The following is a 19,174-nucleotide window of genomic DNA, read 5'->3' as shown; positions in this document are numbered from 1 at the left end:
TTGGGATTTTGCTGTGGCATTTCAGTGGGATTTTGCTGGGATATTTTGGGATTTTGCTGGGATATTTCAGTGGGATTTTGGCTGGGATATTTTGGGATTTTGCTGGGATATTTCAGTGGGATTTTGGCTGGGATATTTTGGGATTTTGCTGGGATATTTCAGTGGGATATTCTGGGGCTCAGTCAGAGTCGGAGTCGCTCTCGGCCTCCTTGACGTCCACGCTGAACTTGTACTCCTGGTCACAGCCCATGTAGGCGTCGCTCATGAAGAACAGTGTGTAGTGCTGGGTGCCGGCGGCCGGGGCCACGAAATCCAGCTTCACCTGGGGACAGGGGTCAGCCAGAGTCACACAGGGTCACACACAGGGTCACATGGTGTCACAGTATCACACGTTGTCACACGTCACACAGTGGCACCCAGCCCGTGTCACCCCCCTGCCCAGTATCACCCCAGTGTACTCATAGTTTCTTCACAGTGTGACCCAGCGTCACCTTCAGTGTCACTCCCCAATGTGCCCAGTATTACCTGTGTCACTCTCAGTGTCCCCAGTGTCATCCTGTGTCCCCTCGTGTCACCCCCAGTGTCACCTCACCCCCAGTGGCCCTCCCAGTGCCCCTCCAGTGTCTCCTCCCAGTGTCCCCACAGTGTCCCCCTCACCTTGGCCTTCTGCTGCAGTGTCAGCCGTTTGATGGAGATGAGGCTGTTGGACTTGGAGTCCCCGATCACCACCCACCAGCCCTCCTCTCGCTTCTGCAGGGACATTGGGGACATGGGGACATCAGGGACATTGTCACCTCAGTGCCACCCCCAGCCCCACCCACCAGCCCTCCTCTCACTTCTGCAAGGACATGGGGACATCAGGGACATTGTCACCTCAGTGCCACCCCCAGCCCCACCCACCAGCCCTCCTCTCGCTTCTGCAGGGACATTGGGGACATCAGGGACACTGTCACCTCAGTGCCACCCCCAGCCCCACCCACCAGCCCTCCTCTCGCTTCTGCAGGGACATTGGGGACATCAGGGACACAGTCACCTCAGTGCCACCCTGTCACCCAGCTCGTGTTACCTGCTGAGACACTCAGAGCTGGGGACAGGGACAGGGACTCTGAGACTTGGGGACAGTCCCGTCCCACCCACCCACTGATCCCACTGCTCCATGGATCCCCGGCCCTGTACCTGTGGGAACAGGGGCGCGATCACCGGCCCTGTCACCTCCTCCTCCCGCTCCAGCTGCACCAGCACCACCACGGGGCCACCGCTGGGGACACACAGTGGGATCAGCAGCTGTGGGGTCACATCCCAAACCCCAATCCCATCCCCATCCCCACCACGGGGCCACCGCTGGGGACACACAGTGGGATCAGCAGCTGTGGAGTCACATCCCAAACCCCAGTCCCATCCCCATCCCCACCACGGGGCCACCGCTGGGGACACACAGTGGGATCAGCACTGAAACCTGGGATCACAGCCCAAATCCATCCCAAACCCCATCCTAATCCCATCCTCTCTGATGATCCCAATGATGATGATGATCCAATCCCAACAACCCCAAAGATCCCAATCCCATCACAAGGACCCAAATCCCAGTGACCCGACCCCAATCCCAATCCCACAAAAACCTGCGGATGCTGTCCCTGTCCCCAACCTCATAGGACAGCTTGATGTTTGGGATCCCAATGATCCAAATGACCCCAACCCCATCCCAATGACCTCAACCCCATCCCAATGACCCTAAAACCATTCCCAATGATCCCACTGACCCCAAAACCAATCGCAATGATCCGAAACCCAATTCCCAATGACCCAAATGATCCCAATCTCAATCCCACTGACCCCAATCCCATTGATCCCAATGACCCCATGACCCCACTGCCCAGTCTCACCTGCGGATGCTGTCCCTGTCCCCCACCTCGTAGGACAGCTCGATGTTGGGGATCCCAATGACCCCAATCCCATTGATCCCACTGACCCCGCTGATCCCAGTCCCATTGATCTCAATGACCCCGCTGACCCCAATCCCACTGGTCTGGGTCTCACCTGCGGATGCTGTCCCTGTCCCCCACCTCGTAGGAGAGCTCGATGTTGGGGATCCCAATGACCCCAATCCCATTGATCCCACTGACCCCACTGACCCCAATCCCATTGATCTCAATGACCCCGCTGACCCCAATCCCATTGATCTCAATGACCCCGCTGACCCCAATCCCACTGGTCTGGGTCTCACCTGCGGATGCTGTCCCTGTCCCCCACCTCGTAGGACAGCTCGATGTTGGGGATCCCAATGACCCCAATCCCATTGATCCCACTGACCCCACTGACCCAAATCCCATTGATCTCAATGACCCCACTGACCCCAATCCCATTGATCCCACCGACCCTGCTGACCCCAGTCCCACAGGTCTGGGTCTCACCTGCGGATGCTGTCCCTGTCCCCCACCTCGTAGGACAGCTCGATGTTGGGGATCCCAATGACCCCAATCCCATTAATCCCACTGACCCCACTGACCCAAATCCCATTGATCTCAATGACCCCACTGACCCCAATCCCATTGATCCCACTGACCCCGCTGACCCCAGTCCCACAGGTCTGGGTCTCACCTGCGGATGCTGTCCCTGTCGCCCACCTCGTAGGACAGCTCGATGTTGGGGTAGCGGTTGCAGAACCGCGCCACGTCCGCGATCTGCGCCTCGGGCAGCTGCAGCAGCGCCGTGCGCTCCTCGTCCTCCATCTCCATGATGTCGAACACGCTCTCCACGCCCTGCGGCGCCACCCGTGCCGGAGTTACCGGAATTCCCACCTCCAACCATCCCCAGGGGTTACGGGAATTCCCACCTCCAACCACCCCCAGGGGTTACGGGAATTCCCATCTCTAACCATCCCCAGGGGTTACGGGAATTCCCACCTCCAACCACCCCCAGGGGTTACGGGAATTCCCATCTCTAACCATCCCCAGGGGTTACGGGAATTCCCACCTCCAACCACCCCCAGGGGTTACGGGAATTCCCACCTCCAACCACCCCCAGGATTTCAGGAATTCTGGGAATTCCCACCTCCAACCACCCCCAGGGGTTATGGGAATTCCCACCTCCAACCACCCTCAGGAATTCTGGGAATTCCCACCTCCAACGATCCCCAGGATTTCAGGAATTCTGGGAATTCCCAGCTCCAATCACCCTCAGGAATTCTGGGAACTCCAGGAATTCTAGGAATTCCCAGCTCCAATCACCCTCAGGAATTCTGGGAACTCCAGGAATTCTGGGAATTCCCACCTCCGATCACCCTCAGGAATTCTGGGAATTCCAGGAATTCTGGGAATTCCCACCTCCGATCACCCTCAGGAATTCTGGGAATTCCAGGAATTCTGGGAATTCCCACCTCCAACCATCCCCAGGATTTCAGGAATTCTGGGAATTCCCACCTCCAATCACCCTCAGGAATTCTGGGAATTCCCACCTCCAACCATCCCCAGGATTTCAGGAATTCTGGGAATTCCCAGCTCCAATCACCCTCAGGAATTCTGGGAATTCCTGGAATTCTGGGAATTCCCAGCTCCACCCACCCCCAGGAAGCCCCACCCTCATCCAGAAGGCCGTTAGTGGCTCATTAATTGGGTGTCCCTGGGTGTCCCAGGCCGTACCTTGTCGGTGCAGCGTTTGATGTGCTCGGAGGTGAAGTGGGGCAGCTGCTTCAGGTACGAGTCCTTGGACCACATGGCCTGAGTGACCATCTGGGCCAGTTCCATGGCAGCCAGAGCCGGGCTCAGCCAGCCATTGCTGGACAGCACGTCCACACAGGCCTGGATCAGCCGGATGGCCTGGCAGGGACAGGGATGGACAGAGATGGTCAGTGACACTCAGGGATGGTGTGTGAGGGTCAGGGATGGTCAGTGACATTCAGGGATTGTCAGGGACACGGACAGGGATGGGGACCACATGGGATGGACCCAGGCTGGAGCAGTTCCTACAGAACTGATCCTACGGAAGAGTGACCACATGGAGCAACACCTGCAGAACTGACCCCATGGGATGGAATTCCCACAGAACTGACCCTACGGGATGGAATTCCAGAAGTGACCCCATGGGATGAATTCCTGTAGAACTGACCCCATGGGATGGAATCCATGCAGAACTGACCCTATGGGATGGAATTCCAGGAGAAGTGACCCCATGGGATGAATTCCTGTAGAACTGACCCCATGGGATGGAATCCATGCAGAACTGCTCCCATGGAGAACCTCCCCACCCCACCCCGCTCTCCTTGGCCATAAACCCCACCCCACCCCAATCCCAGCCCGTTCCCATGTGACAGGTGTGGGATCCCTGCAGCCCCTTTGCTCCTTCCCTTTTTGGGATGCTGGGCCTGGCCCCACCTTGCTGAGGATCTCCTCGGTGTCGGACTGCAGCTCGGCGCTCAGCTGCATGCGCGACAGGTGCGCCTGCAGCAGCAGGTTGGTCTTGACGTGGGGGTCGTTGAACTTGGGGTTGGTCAGTTTGTGGGGCACCTTCTGGGACAGCTGTGGGTGGAGGGGAAACCCTTCAGTGCTCAGGCCCCAAAGCGGGGCTGGAGTCCCAAAACCAGGAGGGAGAGAGGTTTTGGGATTATGGAATGAATGGGGTTGGGGTTGTTGAGGACTCATCCCAATCCCAAACCCAATCCCGTTGATGCCACCAATGTCATTCCATATCATCATTCATTTTGATCCCATCCCACCCTACTGATGCCACTAATCCCATTGAACCCCATCCCATCCCCTCATTGATCACATTGATCCCCTCCCCATCCCATCAATCCTATTGATCCCATTCCCACCCCATCGATCCCATCCCACTGATCCTATTGATCCCATGGATCCCCTCCCCATCTCATCAATCCCATCCCATGGTTCCCATTGGTCCCATTGCTCCCTCTGATCCCATCCCCAAAATCTTACTGATCCAAATCCCACCAATGCTATCCCATCCCATCGATCCTTTCCATCCCATCATTCCCACTGATCTCAATGATCCCGTGGATCCCACCCTAATCCCGGATCCTGGGCACCAGGTTGTCCTCATGGTGCCAGATGAGGAACTTTCTCTTGATCCCATCCTATCCCATTGATCCCATCCATGGATCCCATTAGATCCCACTGATTCCATCCCCCTGGATCCTGTGGATCCACCCTGATCCTCTCACCTCTCACAGCAGGTTGTCCTAGTGGTGCCACATGGGGATGTTCCCATGGATCCCACTTATCCCATCCCACCGATCCCATTTATCTCATCCCATGGATCAGATCCCATCCCATCTCATGGATCCCATTGGATGCCACAGATCCCTCACTTGTCGGAGCAGGTTGTCCTAGTGGTGCCGGATGGGGATGTTCCCATTGATCCCATAGATCCCATGGATCCCATAAATCCCACAGCTCCCACAGCCCAACCCCTCACCTGCCGGAGCAGGTTGTCCTCGTGGTGCCGGATGGGGATGTTCTCATTGATCCCATGGATCCCATGGATCCCATGGATCCCATAAATCCCACAGATCCCAGCCCAACCCCTCACCTGCCGGAGCAGGTTGTCCTCGTGGTGCCGGATGGGGATGTTCCCATTGATCCCATGGATCCCATAGATCCCACAGATCCCATAAATCCCACAGCTCCCAGCCCAACCCCTCACCTGCCGGAGCAGGTTGTCCTCATGCCAGATGAGGATGTTCCCATGGATCCCATCCCATAAATCCCACAGCTCCCAGCCCAACCCCTCACCTGCCGGAGCAGGTTGTCCTCGTGGTGCCGGATGGGGATGTTCTCGTACTCGGCGGCGTTGGAGATGATCTCCAGCAGCCCCCGCACCTTGGTCTTGGCATTGAGGGACATGCTGAACAGTTCTGGGGGAGAGCACACAAAAATCAGGATTTTGGGGAGAAAACGCCAAGCCAGGATTTTTTTTTGGGGAAAGCACTCAAACCCTGGGATATTTCTGGGAAAACACTCAAACCCAGAGATTTTTTGGGAAGGGTAAAGCACCCAAACCCAGGGATTTTTTTGGTGGAAATCCCCAAACCCAGGTATTTTTTGGGGAACTCCCAAACCCAGGTATTTTTGAAAATCCCCAAACCCACGTATTTTTTGGTTGAAATCCCCGATCAGAAGTATTTTTTGTTGGAATCCCCAAACCCAGGGATATTTTTGTTGGAATCCCCAAAACCAGGGATATTTTTGTTGGAAATCCCCAAACCCAGGGATATTTTTGTGGAAATCCCCAAACCCAGGGATATTTTTTGTTGGAAATCCCCAAACCCAGGTATTTTTTGGTTGAAATCCCCAAAACCAGGGATATTTTTTGTTGGAAATCCCCAAACCCAGGGATATTTTTTGTTGAAAATCCCTAAACCCAGGTATTTTTTGGTTGAAACCCCCAATCAGAAGTATTTTTTGTTGGAATCCCCAAACCCAGGGATATTTTTGTTGGAATCCCCAAACCCAGGGATATTTTTGGTTGAAATCCCCAGTCAAGAGGTATTTTTTGTTGGAATCCCCAAACCCAGGGATATTTTTGTGGAAATCCCCAAACCCAGGGATATTTTTGTGGAAATCCCCAAACCCAGGTATTTTTTGGTTGAAATCCCTGATCAGAAGTATTTTTTGTTGGAATCCCCAAACCCAGGGATATTTTTGGTTGAAATCCCCAGTCAAGAGGTATTTTTTGTTGGAATCCCCAAACCCAGGGATATTTTTGTGGAAATCCCCAAACCCAGGGATATTTTTGTTGGAAATCCCCAAACCCAGGGATATTTTTGTGGAAATCCCCAAACCCAGGTATTTTTTGGTTGAAATCCCTGATCAGAAGTATTTTTTGTTGGAATCCCCAAACCCAGGGATATTTTTGGTTGAAATCCCCAGTCAAGAGGTATTTTTTGTTGGAATCCCCAAACCCAGGGATATTTTTGTGGAAATCCCCAAACCCAGGGATATTTTTGTTGGAAATCCCCAAACCCAGGGATATTTTTTGTTGGAAATCCCCAAACCCAGGGATATTTTTTGTTGGAGATCCCCCATCAGAGGTATTTTTGGGAGCCCCAGGCAGGTGTGGCAGCCTGGCCCACCGATGGTGGTGTAGTTGATGTAGTAGTAGGCGGCGATCATGCCCAGGTTGAGCGGCGCCACGTCCATCTCGTCCTCGATGCTGATGCACTTGGACTGCTCCAGGTCACTGAGCGTCTGCTCCACCAGCTCCGACAGGTGATCCGACAGGTGCCGGTGGGACACGCCTGGGACGGATGGACAGATGGACAAGGGATTGGGACGGGGCAGGGGGTAATGGCATAATGAGATAATGGGGTAATGGGATAATGGGGTAAGAGGATAGTGGGATAATGGGATGGGATAATGGGAAAATGAGGTAATGGGAAAATAGGATAAGGGGGTAAGGGGATAAGGTGGTAATGGGGCAGTGGTGTAAGGGGGTAATGGCATAATGGGATTGGGATGGGAGGGGATGCAATGGGATGCAATGGGATGAGATAATGGGATAATGAGATAATGGGATAATGGGATTGGGTAATGGGATAGGGATGGTAAATGGGATGGCATAATGGGATAAGGATAATGGGATAATGGGATAATGGGACAATGGGACAATGGGATAATGGGATAATGGGATAATGGGATAATGGATGGGACGGGATGGGATGGGATGGGATGGGATGGGATGGGATGGGATGGGATGGGATGGGATGGGATGGGATGGGATGCGACAGGCCTGGCTTGCCAGCACCGTCACCACACCAGGACACCCTGCAGGACTCCCTGCTGCGGCACAGAGCCTGCCCCCACCTTGCAGGTTGTAGTAGTTGGGGTTCTGGGTCATCCTGCGGTACAGGAAGGTCCAGGTCAGGTAATCCACAGCGTCCTGCTTGTTCTCGATGGTCTTGGTGACAATCTCTGCGTTGAAGTGGTCGTGCATGCAGTGGTCCAGGTGCGACTCCACCGGCAGCGGCTCGTACAGGAACTTCTTGAAGAAATCCTGCAGCAAGATGGGCAGGAAAAGGGAGAGAATTCAAGAATTAGACCCAAAAATGCTGTGGGAATGCCCAGTGTGATACTCTGGGAGGGTGTGGATTGTCCCTATGGTGATGCCAACCCTTAGTGAGGGTTTGGATCCCCAAACCTAATCCCCATCCCATCCCATCCCATCCCATCCCATCCCATCCCATCCCATCCCATCCCATCCCATCCCATCCCATCCATGTCCCCGCTCCCTGCCCACCTTCTTGGAGCCCTGGCACATGATGACACAGCGCCCCTCGTCGTCCTGCAGCGGGCGGTTGGCGTGGCCGACCATCTGCAGCACGTCGTAGATGGGGTAATCCACGTACCTGCCAGGGCACGGGTCAGCACTGCTGAGGGACCCTGACCCCAATCCCAATCCCCATCCCAGTCTAATCCCATCCCATGGATCCTAATGATTCCATTGTAAGCATTGATCTCATCCCACCCCATCCCATCCCAACCCAATCTCAATCTAATCCCATCCCAATCCCATCTCACTGATCCCTGTGATCCCTTTGATCTCATCTCATCCCACCCCAATCCCAATCTCGTCATCCCAATCTCATCCCAAACCATCCCATCCCAATCTGAACCTAATCTCACCCCACCCCACCTCATCCATCCCAACCCACCCAGTCCCAGTCCCAGTCCCAGCCCCAGTCCCAGTCCCAGTCCCAGTCCCAGTCCCAGTCCCAGTCCCAGTCCCAGTCCCAGTCCCAGTCCCAGTCCCAGTCCCAGCCCCAGTCCCAGTCCCAGTCCCAGTCCCCCCCTCAGGGGCGGGGTTCTGCTCACGCGTGGATCTTGCCGTTGTAGTACTGCGTGTCCATGATGATCACCAGGTGTGCTGAGATGCTCATGCCCCAGCAGAGGCTGCGCGAGGCCACCATCACCTGCACGGCTCCTGGGACAGCGAGGGCACGGGCTCAGGGACAGAGCCGGGACTGGGGCACTCGGGCAGGGGGATCTTATGGATCCCATCCCGTCCCATCCCACCCCAAATCCCATCTCATCCCAATCCCATCACATCCCACCAACCCCAATCCCAATCCCACCCCGCCCCGCCGGCTCTCACCGGAGCTGAAGAGCTGCTCCACCACGCGCCGCTCCATGGCCGTCAGCCCCTCGTGCAGGTACCCGACCCCGTTCACCAGCGTCTCCTTCAGTGTGGGGTCGCTCAGCTTCTCCAGGTACGGCACCAGGTCCTTCTCGGCACAGTGCAGGAACCTGTGCAGGGATTGGGGAATTGTTCCGCTTGGGAAGGGCATTTGGGACCTGCCATCCCACTCCCATTCCCATCCCCATCCCAATCCCCATCCCATTCTACCCAATCCCACCCCATGATTACCCTCTTCTCCAGGCCAAGTCGCCTCAGCTCCCTCAGGAATTTCCCATCTCCACCTCCAACCCCATAACCCATTCCTGGTAGCTCTCCAGCCCCATAACCCATCCCTGGTCACTCTCCAGCCCATCCCTGGTCACTCTCCAACCCCATAACCCATTCCTGGTAGCTCTCCAACCCCATAACCCATTCCTGGTAGCTCTCCAACCCCATAACCCATCACTGGTCACTCTCCAGCCGATCCCTGGTCACTCTCCAACCCCATAACCCATCCCTGGTCACTCTCCAGCCCATCCCTGGTCACTCTCCAGTCCCATAACCCATCCCTGGTCACTCTCCAATCCCAAACCCCATTCCTGGTCCCTCTGCAGCCCCAGCCCATCCCCACCTGTGGCGCTGCACGTCGGAGGCGCACGTGGTCAGGATGTTGATGGCCGTGAGCCGCGTCTGTTTGCGGGACGGGACGAAGACCAGGACAGGTTTTTTGGGCGAGTGCTTCATCACGGCGTGGTACACGGGCTTGGCCATGGACAGCAGCCGTGTCTGCGTGTGGCTGATGTTGAAACCCTGAGAAAAATCCCAAATCCAGCTGAAACCCAAAGGATTCCCAGCCAAACTGGCAGGAAACGCTGGAAAATTTGCTTATATCTGGCTTAAAAATGGTAATGATTGATCCTTGCATTGGTGATCAATGGCCAATTCCAATCTGAATCTCATCCATCCCATCCATCCCAGTCCCATCCAATCCCACTGAATCCCAAAAGATTTCCTGCCAAACTGGTGGAAAATGCCAGAAAATTCACCAAATTCTGACATGATTGTGATTGATCCTTGTCTTGATGATCAATGGCCAACCCAACCTGAATTTTATTCCACCCAATCCCAATCCTAATCCCAATCCAAGAACCCAAAAGATAATTACCAGGGATTAATTAAGCAAGAGTTACCAACGATCCCAAAGGATTTACCAAGAATTAATTAAACAAGAATTGACAATAACGAGAGTTCCCAACGAAACCAAGGGATTTTTACCAAGGATTAAATGAACTAGAGTTACCAATGATCCCAAGGGATTATGGCCAAGGATTAATTAGGCAAGAATTGACAATAACAAGAATTACCAACGATCCCAAAGGATAATTACCAAGAATTAATCAGCCAAGAGCTCCCAACGATCCCAAGGGATTCTCCCAAGAGTCCCAAAGAGATTTTACCAATGATTAATTAGGCAAGAATTACCAATGATCCCAAAGGATTTTCCCAAGGATTGATCAGCCAAAAGTTCCCAATGATCCCAAGGGACTATGGCCAAGAATTAATCAGCCAAGAGTTCACAATGATCCCAAGGAATTTTCCCAAGGATTGATCAACCAAGAGTTCCCAACGATTCCAAGGAATTACGGCCAAGGATTAATTAGGCAAGAACTGACAACAACAAGAATTACCAACGATCCCAAAGGATTATGGCCAAGAGTTAATTAAACGAGAGCTCCCAACGATCCCAAGGGATTTTCCCGAGCCCCCACCTGGATGTGCAGCTCCAGGGGCACGGGGCGCACGTTGGGGTGGAAGTTGAAGGTGGCTGTGGCGCTGCAGCCCAGCCAGTGCGCCACGTCCTTGGCGTTGGACAGCGACGAGCTGAGCGCCACGATGCGGATCGGCCGCTCGATCTGCGACGAGATGTAGCGCATGCGCGAGCAGATCACCTCCAGCACGGGCTGCGGGGGAATGGGAATGGAAATGGGATCAGGAATGGGATCTGTGAGCAGATCACCTCCAGCACGGGCTGCGGGGGAATGGGAATGGAAATGGGATCAGGAATGGGATCTGTGAGCAGATCACCTCCAGCACGGGCTGTGGGGAAATGGGAATGGGATCAGGAATGGGATCTGTGAGCAGATCACCTCCAGCACGGGCTGTGGGGGAATGGGAATGGAAATGGGATCAGGAATGGGATGAGATCTTATGGAAACCCCTCCTGCTGTAGAGCACACACGAGTAGATCACCTCCAGAACAGGCTGTGAGGGAAAATGGGAACAGGAATGGGATTGGGAATGGGATGAGATCTCATGGAAACCCCTCCTGCTGTAGCGCACACACGAGCAGATCACCTCCAGAACAGGCTGTGGGGGAAAATGGGAACAGGAATGGGACTGGGAATGGGATTGGGAATGGGATCAGGAGTGGGATCAGGAGCAGGATCAGATATGGGAACAGGAGTGGGATCGAGACTGGGATCAGGAGCAGGAAGGGGAACAGGATCAGGATTAGGAACAGATCAAGAGCAGGATCAGGATCAGGTTCAGGAGTGGGATCAAGAGTGGGATCAGGGACAGGACCAAGACCAGGATTGAGAGCAGGATCAGGAGCAGGATCAGAAATGGGATCAGGAGTGGGATCAGGACTGAGATCCATCCAGAACACCCCATGGAAACCCCTTCTGACCTTCCCAAGACATGGACACCTCCCATCCCATCCCATGGATCCCACCCCATTGGAGCAATTGCCATCCAGGAAAAATCTGCTCCAATCCCACTGGGGATCTCCCAGTCTGGGCTGGCCCCATCCCCACCCCATCCCCGGGCTCTCACCCCGTTCTCGCCCCCGATCAGGTGCACTTCATCCACGATGAACAGGTTGACGTTCTGCACGTTCTTGCGCTGCTTCCAGCGGCGGGACAGGATGTCCCACTTCTCCGGGGTGCTGATGATGATGTTCCCCTTTCCCAGCAGCTTCAGGTCCGTGCTGGTCTCCCCTGTGAGCAGCACCACCTTCTTGTTGAGGCGCTCCTGGAATTTCTCGTACCAATCCATGAAAACCTGCACCGGGAAAACAGGGATTGGCCTCGGATCGGGGCAGCTCCCAACAGGTTTATCCGGAATTCGCACAGGAGTGATGGTGTGATCCCCAAAATAGGAGAGATTCCCACAAAATTCCCTCAAACTGGGTCAATTCCCACCAAATTCCCCTCATATTTCCCTCAAATTTGGGCAATTCCACCAAATTCCCCTCAAACTGGGGCAATTCCACCAAATGCTCCTCAAACTGGGACAATTCCCACCAAATTCCTCATATTTCCCTCATATTGGGGGAATTTCCACCAAATTCTCCTTAGATTGAGGTGGTTTCAACCAAATTCTCCTCAAACTGGGGCAATTCTCACCAAATTCAAGCAATTCCCACCAAATTCCTAGTGGGAATTCCCACAGGACTGGTTTTATTCCCCTCAAATCCATGCAATCCCCTCCAAACTCCCTCTGATTCCCCCACAGCAGCAGCAGGGCGGGCGAACCCCGAGTTTCCCCCAGGGAACGAGGGCTGGGGGTGGGAATTTCCATCCCCAGGGAATTTCCGGGGTTCACCTGCTCGGCCAGGGCCTCCATGGGGGTGATGTAGACGCAGCGACCCTCCGAGTTCTGCAGCAGCATCCTGAGGATGGCGAATTCAGCGCAAATCGTCTTCCCGCTGCCCGTGGGAGCCCCCACGAAAACGTTGTCGTCGCTGTTGTACACCGTGTTGAACACTGGGAATATGGGAGAATTCCCGGGGATTTAGGGAAAAAAATATTTGGGAATGGGGTATGGAGATATGGCTTGGATCTGGAGGAACAAGAGGAGCTCCAGGAAAGGGAATTTAGGGGATTTCAGATTGGGATTTGCAGAGGGAAGGAACTGTTAAAGAAGTTGCAGGGAGAATTCCCTTTGGATTTCTGGTAAAAGTTCAGGAATGGGATGGGAAACATGGCCTGGAGCCAAGCCTGGGCAAGAGGAACTCCAGGAAAGGGGATAAACCACAGATCCCAAAACTCTGGGACAGGATAAACCACGGATCCCAAAACTCTGGGAATAGGGAATAATCCACAGATCGCAAAACTGTGAGACAGGATAAACCACAGATCCCAAAACTGTGAGACAGGATAAACCACAGATTGCAAAACTCTGGGATAGGATAAAACACAGATCCCAGGACTCTGGGAATAGGGGATGATCCATGGATCCCAAAAGGCTGGGACAGAATTTACCAGAGATCCCAAACCTCTGGGAAAGGAGGATAAACCATGGTTTATCTGGGACAGGATAAATTGGGAATAGGGGATAATCCACAGATCCCAACATTCTGTGATGAGATAAACCACAGATCCCAAATCCCATGAAATCCAGGTGAGATAAAAAGAAGGAACACCCCCAACTCCCATCAGACACTCCAACCCCCAACGCCCTCAGCGCTCCGGGATTCCCCGTTCCCCACCAAAGCCCAGGAGCCCCGTGGGGCTGGGGGCCCACCTTGTGTCTGGATGGGGTTGAAGAAGGGGAACTTGTCCTGGTAGAGGCTCTCGAAGGCGCTGTTGCGCAGCGCCGACACCGGCAGCGGCTGCAGGTCCAGCAGCTCCGTGGGAGGCGGGTACTTCTCCGGCAGGATCAGGTGCCGGAACGACACCGGCAGCTGCGTCTCACAGGCTGAGGGACACAAAGGATGCCCGGAGTTTGGAGATGTGGCAGTGAGCCACAGAGAGATGGGGTTGGGGTTATGGGCTTGGAAGCAGGAAGGGGATGGAAAATGGATCCCAAAGGTTGGGGAGAGGGGATAAACGCAGAACCCGAGAGCTCTGGGAGAAGGGAGAAAAAACAGATCCCAAAGGTATGAAAAACAGAGCCCAAAGGTATGAAAAACAGATCCCAAAGGTATGAAAAACAGATCCCAAAGGTTTGGGAGAGAGGATAAAAAACAGATCCCAAAGGTTTGGGAGAGGGGATAAACGCAGAACCCGAAAGCTCTGGGAGAAGGGAGAAAAAACAGATCCCAAAGGTATGAAAAACAGACCCCAAAGGTATGAAAAACAGATTCCAAAGGTTTGTGAGAGAGGATGAAAAACAGATCCCAAAGGTTTGGGAGAAGGGATAAACCTGGAATGCCAAAGCTCTGGGAGAAGGGATAAAAACCAGATCCCAAAGGTATAAAAAACAGATTCCAAAGGTTTGGGAGAGGGGATAAATCTAGAATGCCAAAGTCCTGGGAGAAGGGATAAAAACCAGGTCCCAAAGATATAAAAACCAGATCCCAAAGGTTTGGGAGATGGGATAAATCCAGAATCCCAAAGACCTGGGAGGAGGGAGACAAAACAGATCCCAAAGGTTTGGGAGAGGGGATAAGAAACAGATCACAGATGTATAAAAAACAGATTCCAAAGGTTTGAGAGATGGGATAAAAAGCAGTTCCCAAATGTATAAAAACAGATTTCCAAAGGTTTGGGAAAAGGGATAAAAACAGATTCCAAAGGCATAGGAAAAGGGATAAAAAATATAAAGGGATTAAAAAGGGGCACTCACGTAGCCATAAAACCCGGAATAAATCCCAGGAAAAACCAGGAATAAACCCAGGAAAAGCCAGGAATAAACTCCTGGAAAACGAGCACTCACACAGCCATAAAACCCAGAATAAACCCCAGGAAAAACCAGGAATAAATCCCATGAAAAATAGGAATAAACCCCAGGAAAAACCAAGAACAAACCCCTGGAAATTGGGCACTCACAGAGCCAGCGGTCGGACACCACCCTGATGAAATACTGGGGGGGCAGGGGCTCGAAGACAGGCACAAAGAATGTCACCAGGTGCTCATCCTGGGCATATTTGGCCTTGAGCAGGAAATACTCGTGGTGCAGGATCACCTCGCTGTCCACATCCTCCACCAGGATCCAGAAGGCCTCAGAGGAGCCATGAACCTGGAAAAAAAAAAGGGAGAAATACTCAATTCCCTGTTGCAGCCCTCACAGTTCCAAGTGTTCCAAGTGTTGGATCCAAAATGGCTCCTCATCGCCCCAGGATTGTGTTTTCCCTTGTGTTTTTTATGACTGAACTTCAGATTTTATGTTTTTCTCCCAACCAGGGCATTTTCCCCTCATGATTTCCACACCTCATCGCCAGAATTCCCCATTTCCCCTCACCATTCCCACCCCCAGCCACAAAATCCCCCATCTCCACTCAATTCGGACCCCCAATGCCCATATTCCCATTTTCCCTTCACAATTCCCTCTCCCCACCCCTTGAATTCCCCATTTCCCCTCACAATTCCCACCTCACCCCTCAAATCTCCTATTTTCCCCTCACGATTCCCTCTCCCCACCCCTTGAATTCCCCATTTCCCCTCACAATTCCCACCTCACCCCTCAAATCTCCTATTTTCCCCTCACGATTCCCTCTCCCCACCCCTTGAATTCCCCATTTCCCCTCACAATTCCCACCTCACCCCTCAAATCTCCCATTTTCCCCTCACAATTCCCTCTCCATACCCCCTATCCCCCTTGAATCCTCCATTTCCCCTCACGATTCCCTCTCCCCACCCCTTGAATTCCCCATTTCCCCTCAGAATTCCCACCTCACCCCCCATATCCCCCATTTCCCCTCACGATTCCCTCTCCCCACCCCTTGAATTCCCCATTTCCCCTCACGATTCTCACCCCCAGTCCCCCTATCCCCCATTTCCCCTCAGAATTCCCACCTCACCCCCCATATCCCCCATTTCCCCTCACGATTCCCTCTCCCCACCCCATATCCTCCATTTTCCCTCATGATTCCCTCTCCCCACCCCTTGAATTCCCCATTTCCCCTCACAATTCCCACCTCACCCCTCAAATCTCCTATTTTCCCCTCACGATTCCCTCTTCCCACCCCTTGAATTCCCCATTTCCCCTCACAATTCCCACCTCACCCCTCAAATCTCCCATTTTCCCCTCATGATTTTCTCTCCCCACCCCATTTCCCCTCACAATTCCCATCTCACCCCGAAAATTCCCCATTTCCCCTCACGACTCCCTCTCCCCACCCCATATCCCCTATTTTCCTTCACAATTCCCACCTCACCCCTCAAATCTCCCATTTTCCCCTCACAATTCCCTCTCCCCACCCCTTGAATCCCCCATTTCCCCTCACAATTCCCTCTCCATACCCCCTATCCTCCATTTCCCCTCACAATTCCCACCTCACCTCTCAAATCTCCCATTTTCCCCTCATGATTTTCTCTCCCCACCCCATTTCCCCTCACAATTCCCATCTCACCCCGAAAATTCCCCATTTCCCCTCACGACTCCCTCTCCCCACCCCATATCCCCCATTTTCTCTCACAATTGCCACCTCACCCCCCATATTCCCCATTTCCCCTCACGATTCCCTCTCCCCACCCCATTTCCCCTCCCGATCCCCCGGCCCGGCCCCACCTTCTCGTCCCACTGGAAGTCGGGGGCGATGGTGAGCTCCACCTTGAGCGTGGAGCGCGTGATGGGCTGCAGGTGCACCGACAGCTCCAGCTTGGGGAACAGGTGCACGTACTTGTGGATGGTCTTGCCCATCTTGGGCATCCGGATCAGCTCCCCTGCGGCGAGGTGAGCAAAGGGACGGGGTTGGTCAGGGCGGATCCCAAAGGGTGGGACGGGGAGGCGGATCTGACGCCCAGTGAGATTCCCGGGGGAATTCACCCATTTCTCAGGGGAAATCCTGGAGGAATTTCTCCATTTCTGAGGGAAATTCACCCATTTCTGAGGGAAATTCCTCCATTTCTGAGGGGAAATCCTGGAGGAATTCCTCCATTTCTGAGGGAAATTCACCCATTTCTGAGGGAAATTCCTCCATTTCTGAGGGGAAATCCTGGAGGAATTCCTCCATTTCTGAGGGAAATTCACCCATTTCTGAGAGGAAATCCTGGAGGAATTCCTCCATTTCTGAGGGAAATTCACCCATTTCTGAGGGGAAATCCTGGAGGAATTCCTCCATTTCTGAGGGAAATTCCTCCATTTCTGAGGGGATATCCTGGAGGAATTCCTCCATTTTTGAGGGAAATTCCTCCATTTCTGAGGGGAAATCCAGGAGGAATTCCTCCGTTTCTGAGGGAAATTCACCCATTTCTGAGGGAAATCCCGGAGAAATTTCCCCATTTCTGAGGGAAATCTGGGAGAAATTCCCCCATTTCTCAAGGAAAATCCAGGAGAAATGTCCCCATTTCTGAGGGGAAATCCTGGAGGAATTCCCCCATTTGTGAGGGAAAATGCAGGAGAAATTATCCATTTCTGAGGGGATATCTGGGAGAAATTCCCCCGTTTCTGAGAAGAAATCCAGGAGAAATTCCTTGATTTCTGCGTAAATATCCAGGAGAGATTTCCCCATTTCTGAGGGGATAGCTGGGAGGAATTCCCCTTTTTCTGAGGGAAAATCCAGGAGAAATTTCCCCATTTCTGACTGAAATTCCCCCATTTCTGAGGGAATATCTTGGAGAAATTTGGGGGATTTTAATCCAAATTTGGGAGATTTTAGCCTGGATTTGGGGACTTTTAGCCTGGATTGGGGGGATTTTAGCCAGGATTTGAGAGGATTTTAGCCCGGATTTGGGGGATTTTATCCTGGATTCATGGGGTTATAACCCTGATTTAGGGGATAATAACCCAGATTCGGGGGATTTTAACCCGGATTTGGTGGATTTAGGCCTGCATTTTGGGGATTTTAGCCCGGATTTGGGGGAATTTCCCATACCACAATCCCAAATCCCTCCCCATCCCAGATTTGAGGTATTTTGCCCCGTTTCAGCACCGATTTCGTTGTGGTTGAGGTCGTAGAGGCGCTCGAAGGGGAAATTCTTCTTCTCGATCTTCTTCACCACCTCCTCGGGCAGCTTCTTGAACTGGCGCAGGGGACACATGGACTGCCACCTGTGGGGACAGCCTGGGGCTCAGGGGACGCCGGGAGCAGCGGGGATTTGGGGGTTCTGTGGGAGCAGGGCTCACATGCGCTTGTCGATCATCTTGCAGAGGTTGAGGGTCTTGTCGGTGAGCTGGGCCCAGCCGCGGTTCAGGACGATCTCAAAGATGGCTCTCATCAGCCTCCCGGCCGACTGCGGCACAGGGAAAGGTGTTGGGGGCACATCCCGGCCACTCCCAAATTCCCATCCCAACCCTGGGCCAGCCCCCAGGCGTCTGGGGTGGGAAGGACCCAAAATCCCAACTGGTGTCACCCCAGCTGGTGCCATCCCACAGGGTCAGTCTTGGGCACTTCCAGGGATCCCAGCTGCTCTGGGAATTCTGGGTTTGGGTTGGGAGAAACCTTCAATCCCACCCCGTTCCCACCCCATACACCTCCCACTGTCCCAGGCTGCTCCAGCCTGGCCTTGGACGCTTCCAGGGATCCAGGGACAACCCCAGCTCCTCTGGGAATTCCATCCCAGCCAGGAATTCCTTCCCAAAATCCAATCCAAATCTCCACCTTCCCCCATGAAGCCATTCCCTCTTATCCTGTCATTCCAAGCTTTTTCCCACCTTTCCTTTTCAAACTCCTTTTCATGGAACGATAATTCAGGATCTTCCACCCCAAACAGCTCTGAGAGGAGCAGCAGTTGATTCCCAAATTCCCAGGTTCTACTGCCATTTTCCCACATGGAATTACTGGGACACAAACTGGGAGCTCCCATTCCCACCCAGAGCTTCCTGACGCTCCCAGTTTTGATTCCCAGGGGGGATTTTTGCCCAAAAACTCAATTTTTCTGGGGGGAATGGCCATGTCCTGGCCAGAATGGAGCAGCTGATTCTCAGCTTTTCAAACCCAGCCTTTGTGGGCCAATCCCCCTGGGAATTCTGAGGGAATTCCAGCTCACCTGGGTGACGTAGACCATGTCAGCCATGAGGGCGAATCCCTCCAGCTTCAGCTGTGAGATGAAGGCCTGGAGCAGGACGTTGATCTGGGAATGGTGACAGAAAAGCTCTCAGGGAATATCCCAGGAAACTTCCTTCTCCTGGTGCTTAATTCCCAAAGAAGCCTCCTTTT

General features: G+C 53.4%; 1 protein-coding gene across 1 annotated transcript in view; it reads right to left on the bottom strand.

Annotated features, from left to right (window-relative positions):
- Positions 1–16: 16 nt before the first annotated feature.
- LOC130266699 (U5 small nuclear ribonucleoprotein 200 kDa helicase) overlaps positions 17–19,174 on the bottom strand; it is a gene marked incomplete at its 5' end in the record, with an annotated part of 40,946 nt that continues 21,788 nt past the window's right edge. The window contains 22 exons of the mRNA XM_056515963.1: positions 17–322; positions 658–750; positions 1,177–1,258; positions 2,599–2,759; positions 3,639–3,815; positions 4,371–4,514; positions 5,748–5,869; positions 7,088–7,252; positions 7,818–8,007; positions 8,251–8,359; positions 8,826–8,934; positions 9,106–9,257; positions 9,761–9,939; positions 10,899–11,090; positions 11,965–12,192; positions 12,736–12,896; positions 13,657–13,830; positions 14,904–15,093; positions 16,585–16,739; positions 17,948–18,066; positions 18,142–18,248; positions 19,005–19,088. Of these exons, the coding sequence (XP_056371938.1) occupies positions 179–322; positions 658–750; positions 1,177–1,258; positions 2,599–2,759; positions 3,639–3,815; positions 4,371–4,514; positions 5,748–5,869; positions 7,088–7,252; positions 7,818–8,007; positions 8,251–8,359; positions 8,826–8,934; positions 9,106–9,257; positions 9,761–9,939; positions 10,899–11,090; positions 11,965–12,192; positions 12,736–12,896; positions 13,657–13,830; positions 14,904–15,093; positions 16,585–16,739; positions 17,948–18,066; positions 18,142–18,248; positions 19,005–19,088 (3,237 nt within the window). The remainder of the gene's footprint in view (positions 323–657; positions 751–1,176; positions 1,259–2,598; positions 2,760–3,638; positions 3,816–4,370; positions 4,515–5,747; positions 5,870–7,087; positions 7,253–7,817; positions 8,008–8,250; positions 8,360–8,825; positions 8,935–9,105; positions 9,258–9,760; positions 9,940–10,898; positions 11,091–11,964; positions 12,193–12,735; positions 12,897–13,656; positions 13,831–14,903; positions 15,094–16,584; positions 16,740–17,947; positions 18,067–18,141; positions 18,249–19,004; positions 19,089–19,174) is intronic.

The sequence above is a fragment of the Oenanthe melanoleuca genome, unplaced genomic scaffold, assembly GCF_029582105.1.
Source record: "Oenanthe melanoleuca isolate GR-GAL-2019-014 unplaced genomic scaffold, OMel1.0 S153, whole genome shotgun sequence".
Taxonomy (NCBI): domain Eukaryota; kingdom Metazoa; phylum Chordata; class Aves; order Passeriformes; family Muscicapidae; genus Oenanthe; species Oenanthe melanoleuca.
This window is presented reverse-complemented; position numbering and strand designations above follow the sequence as displayed.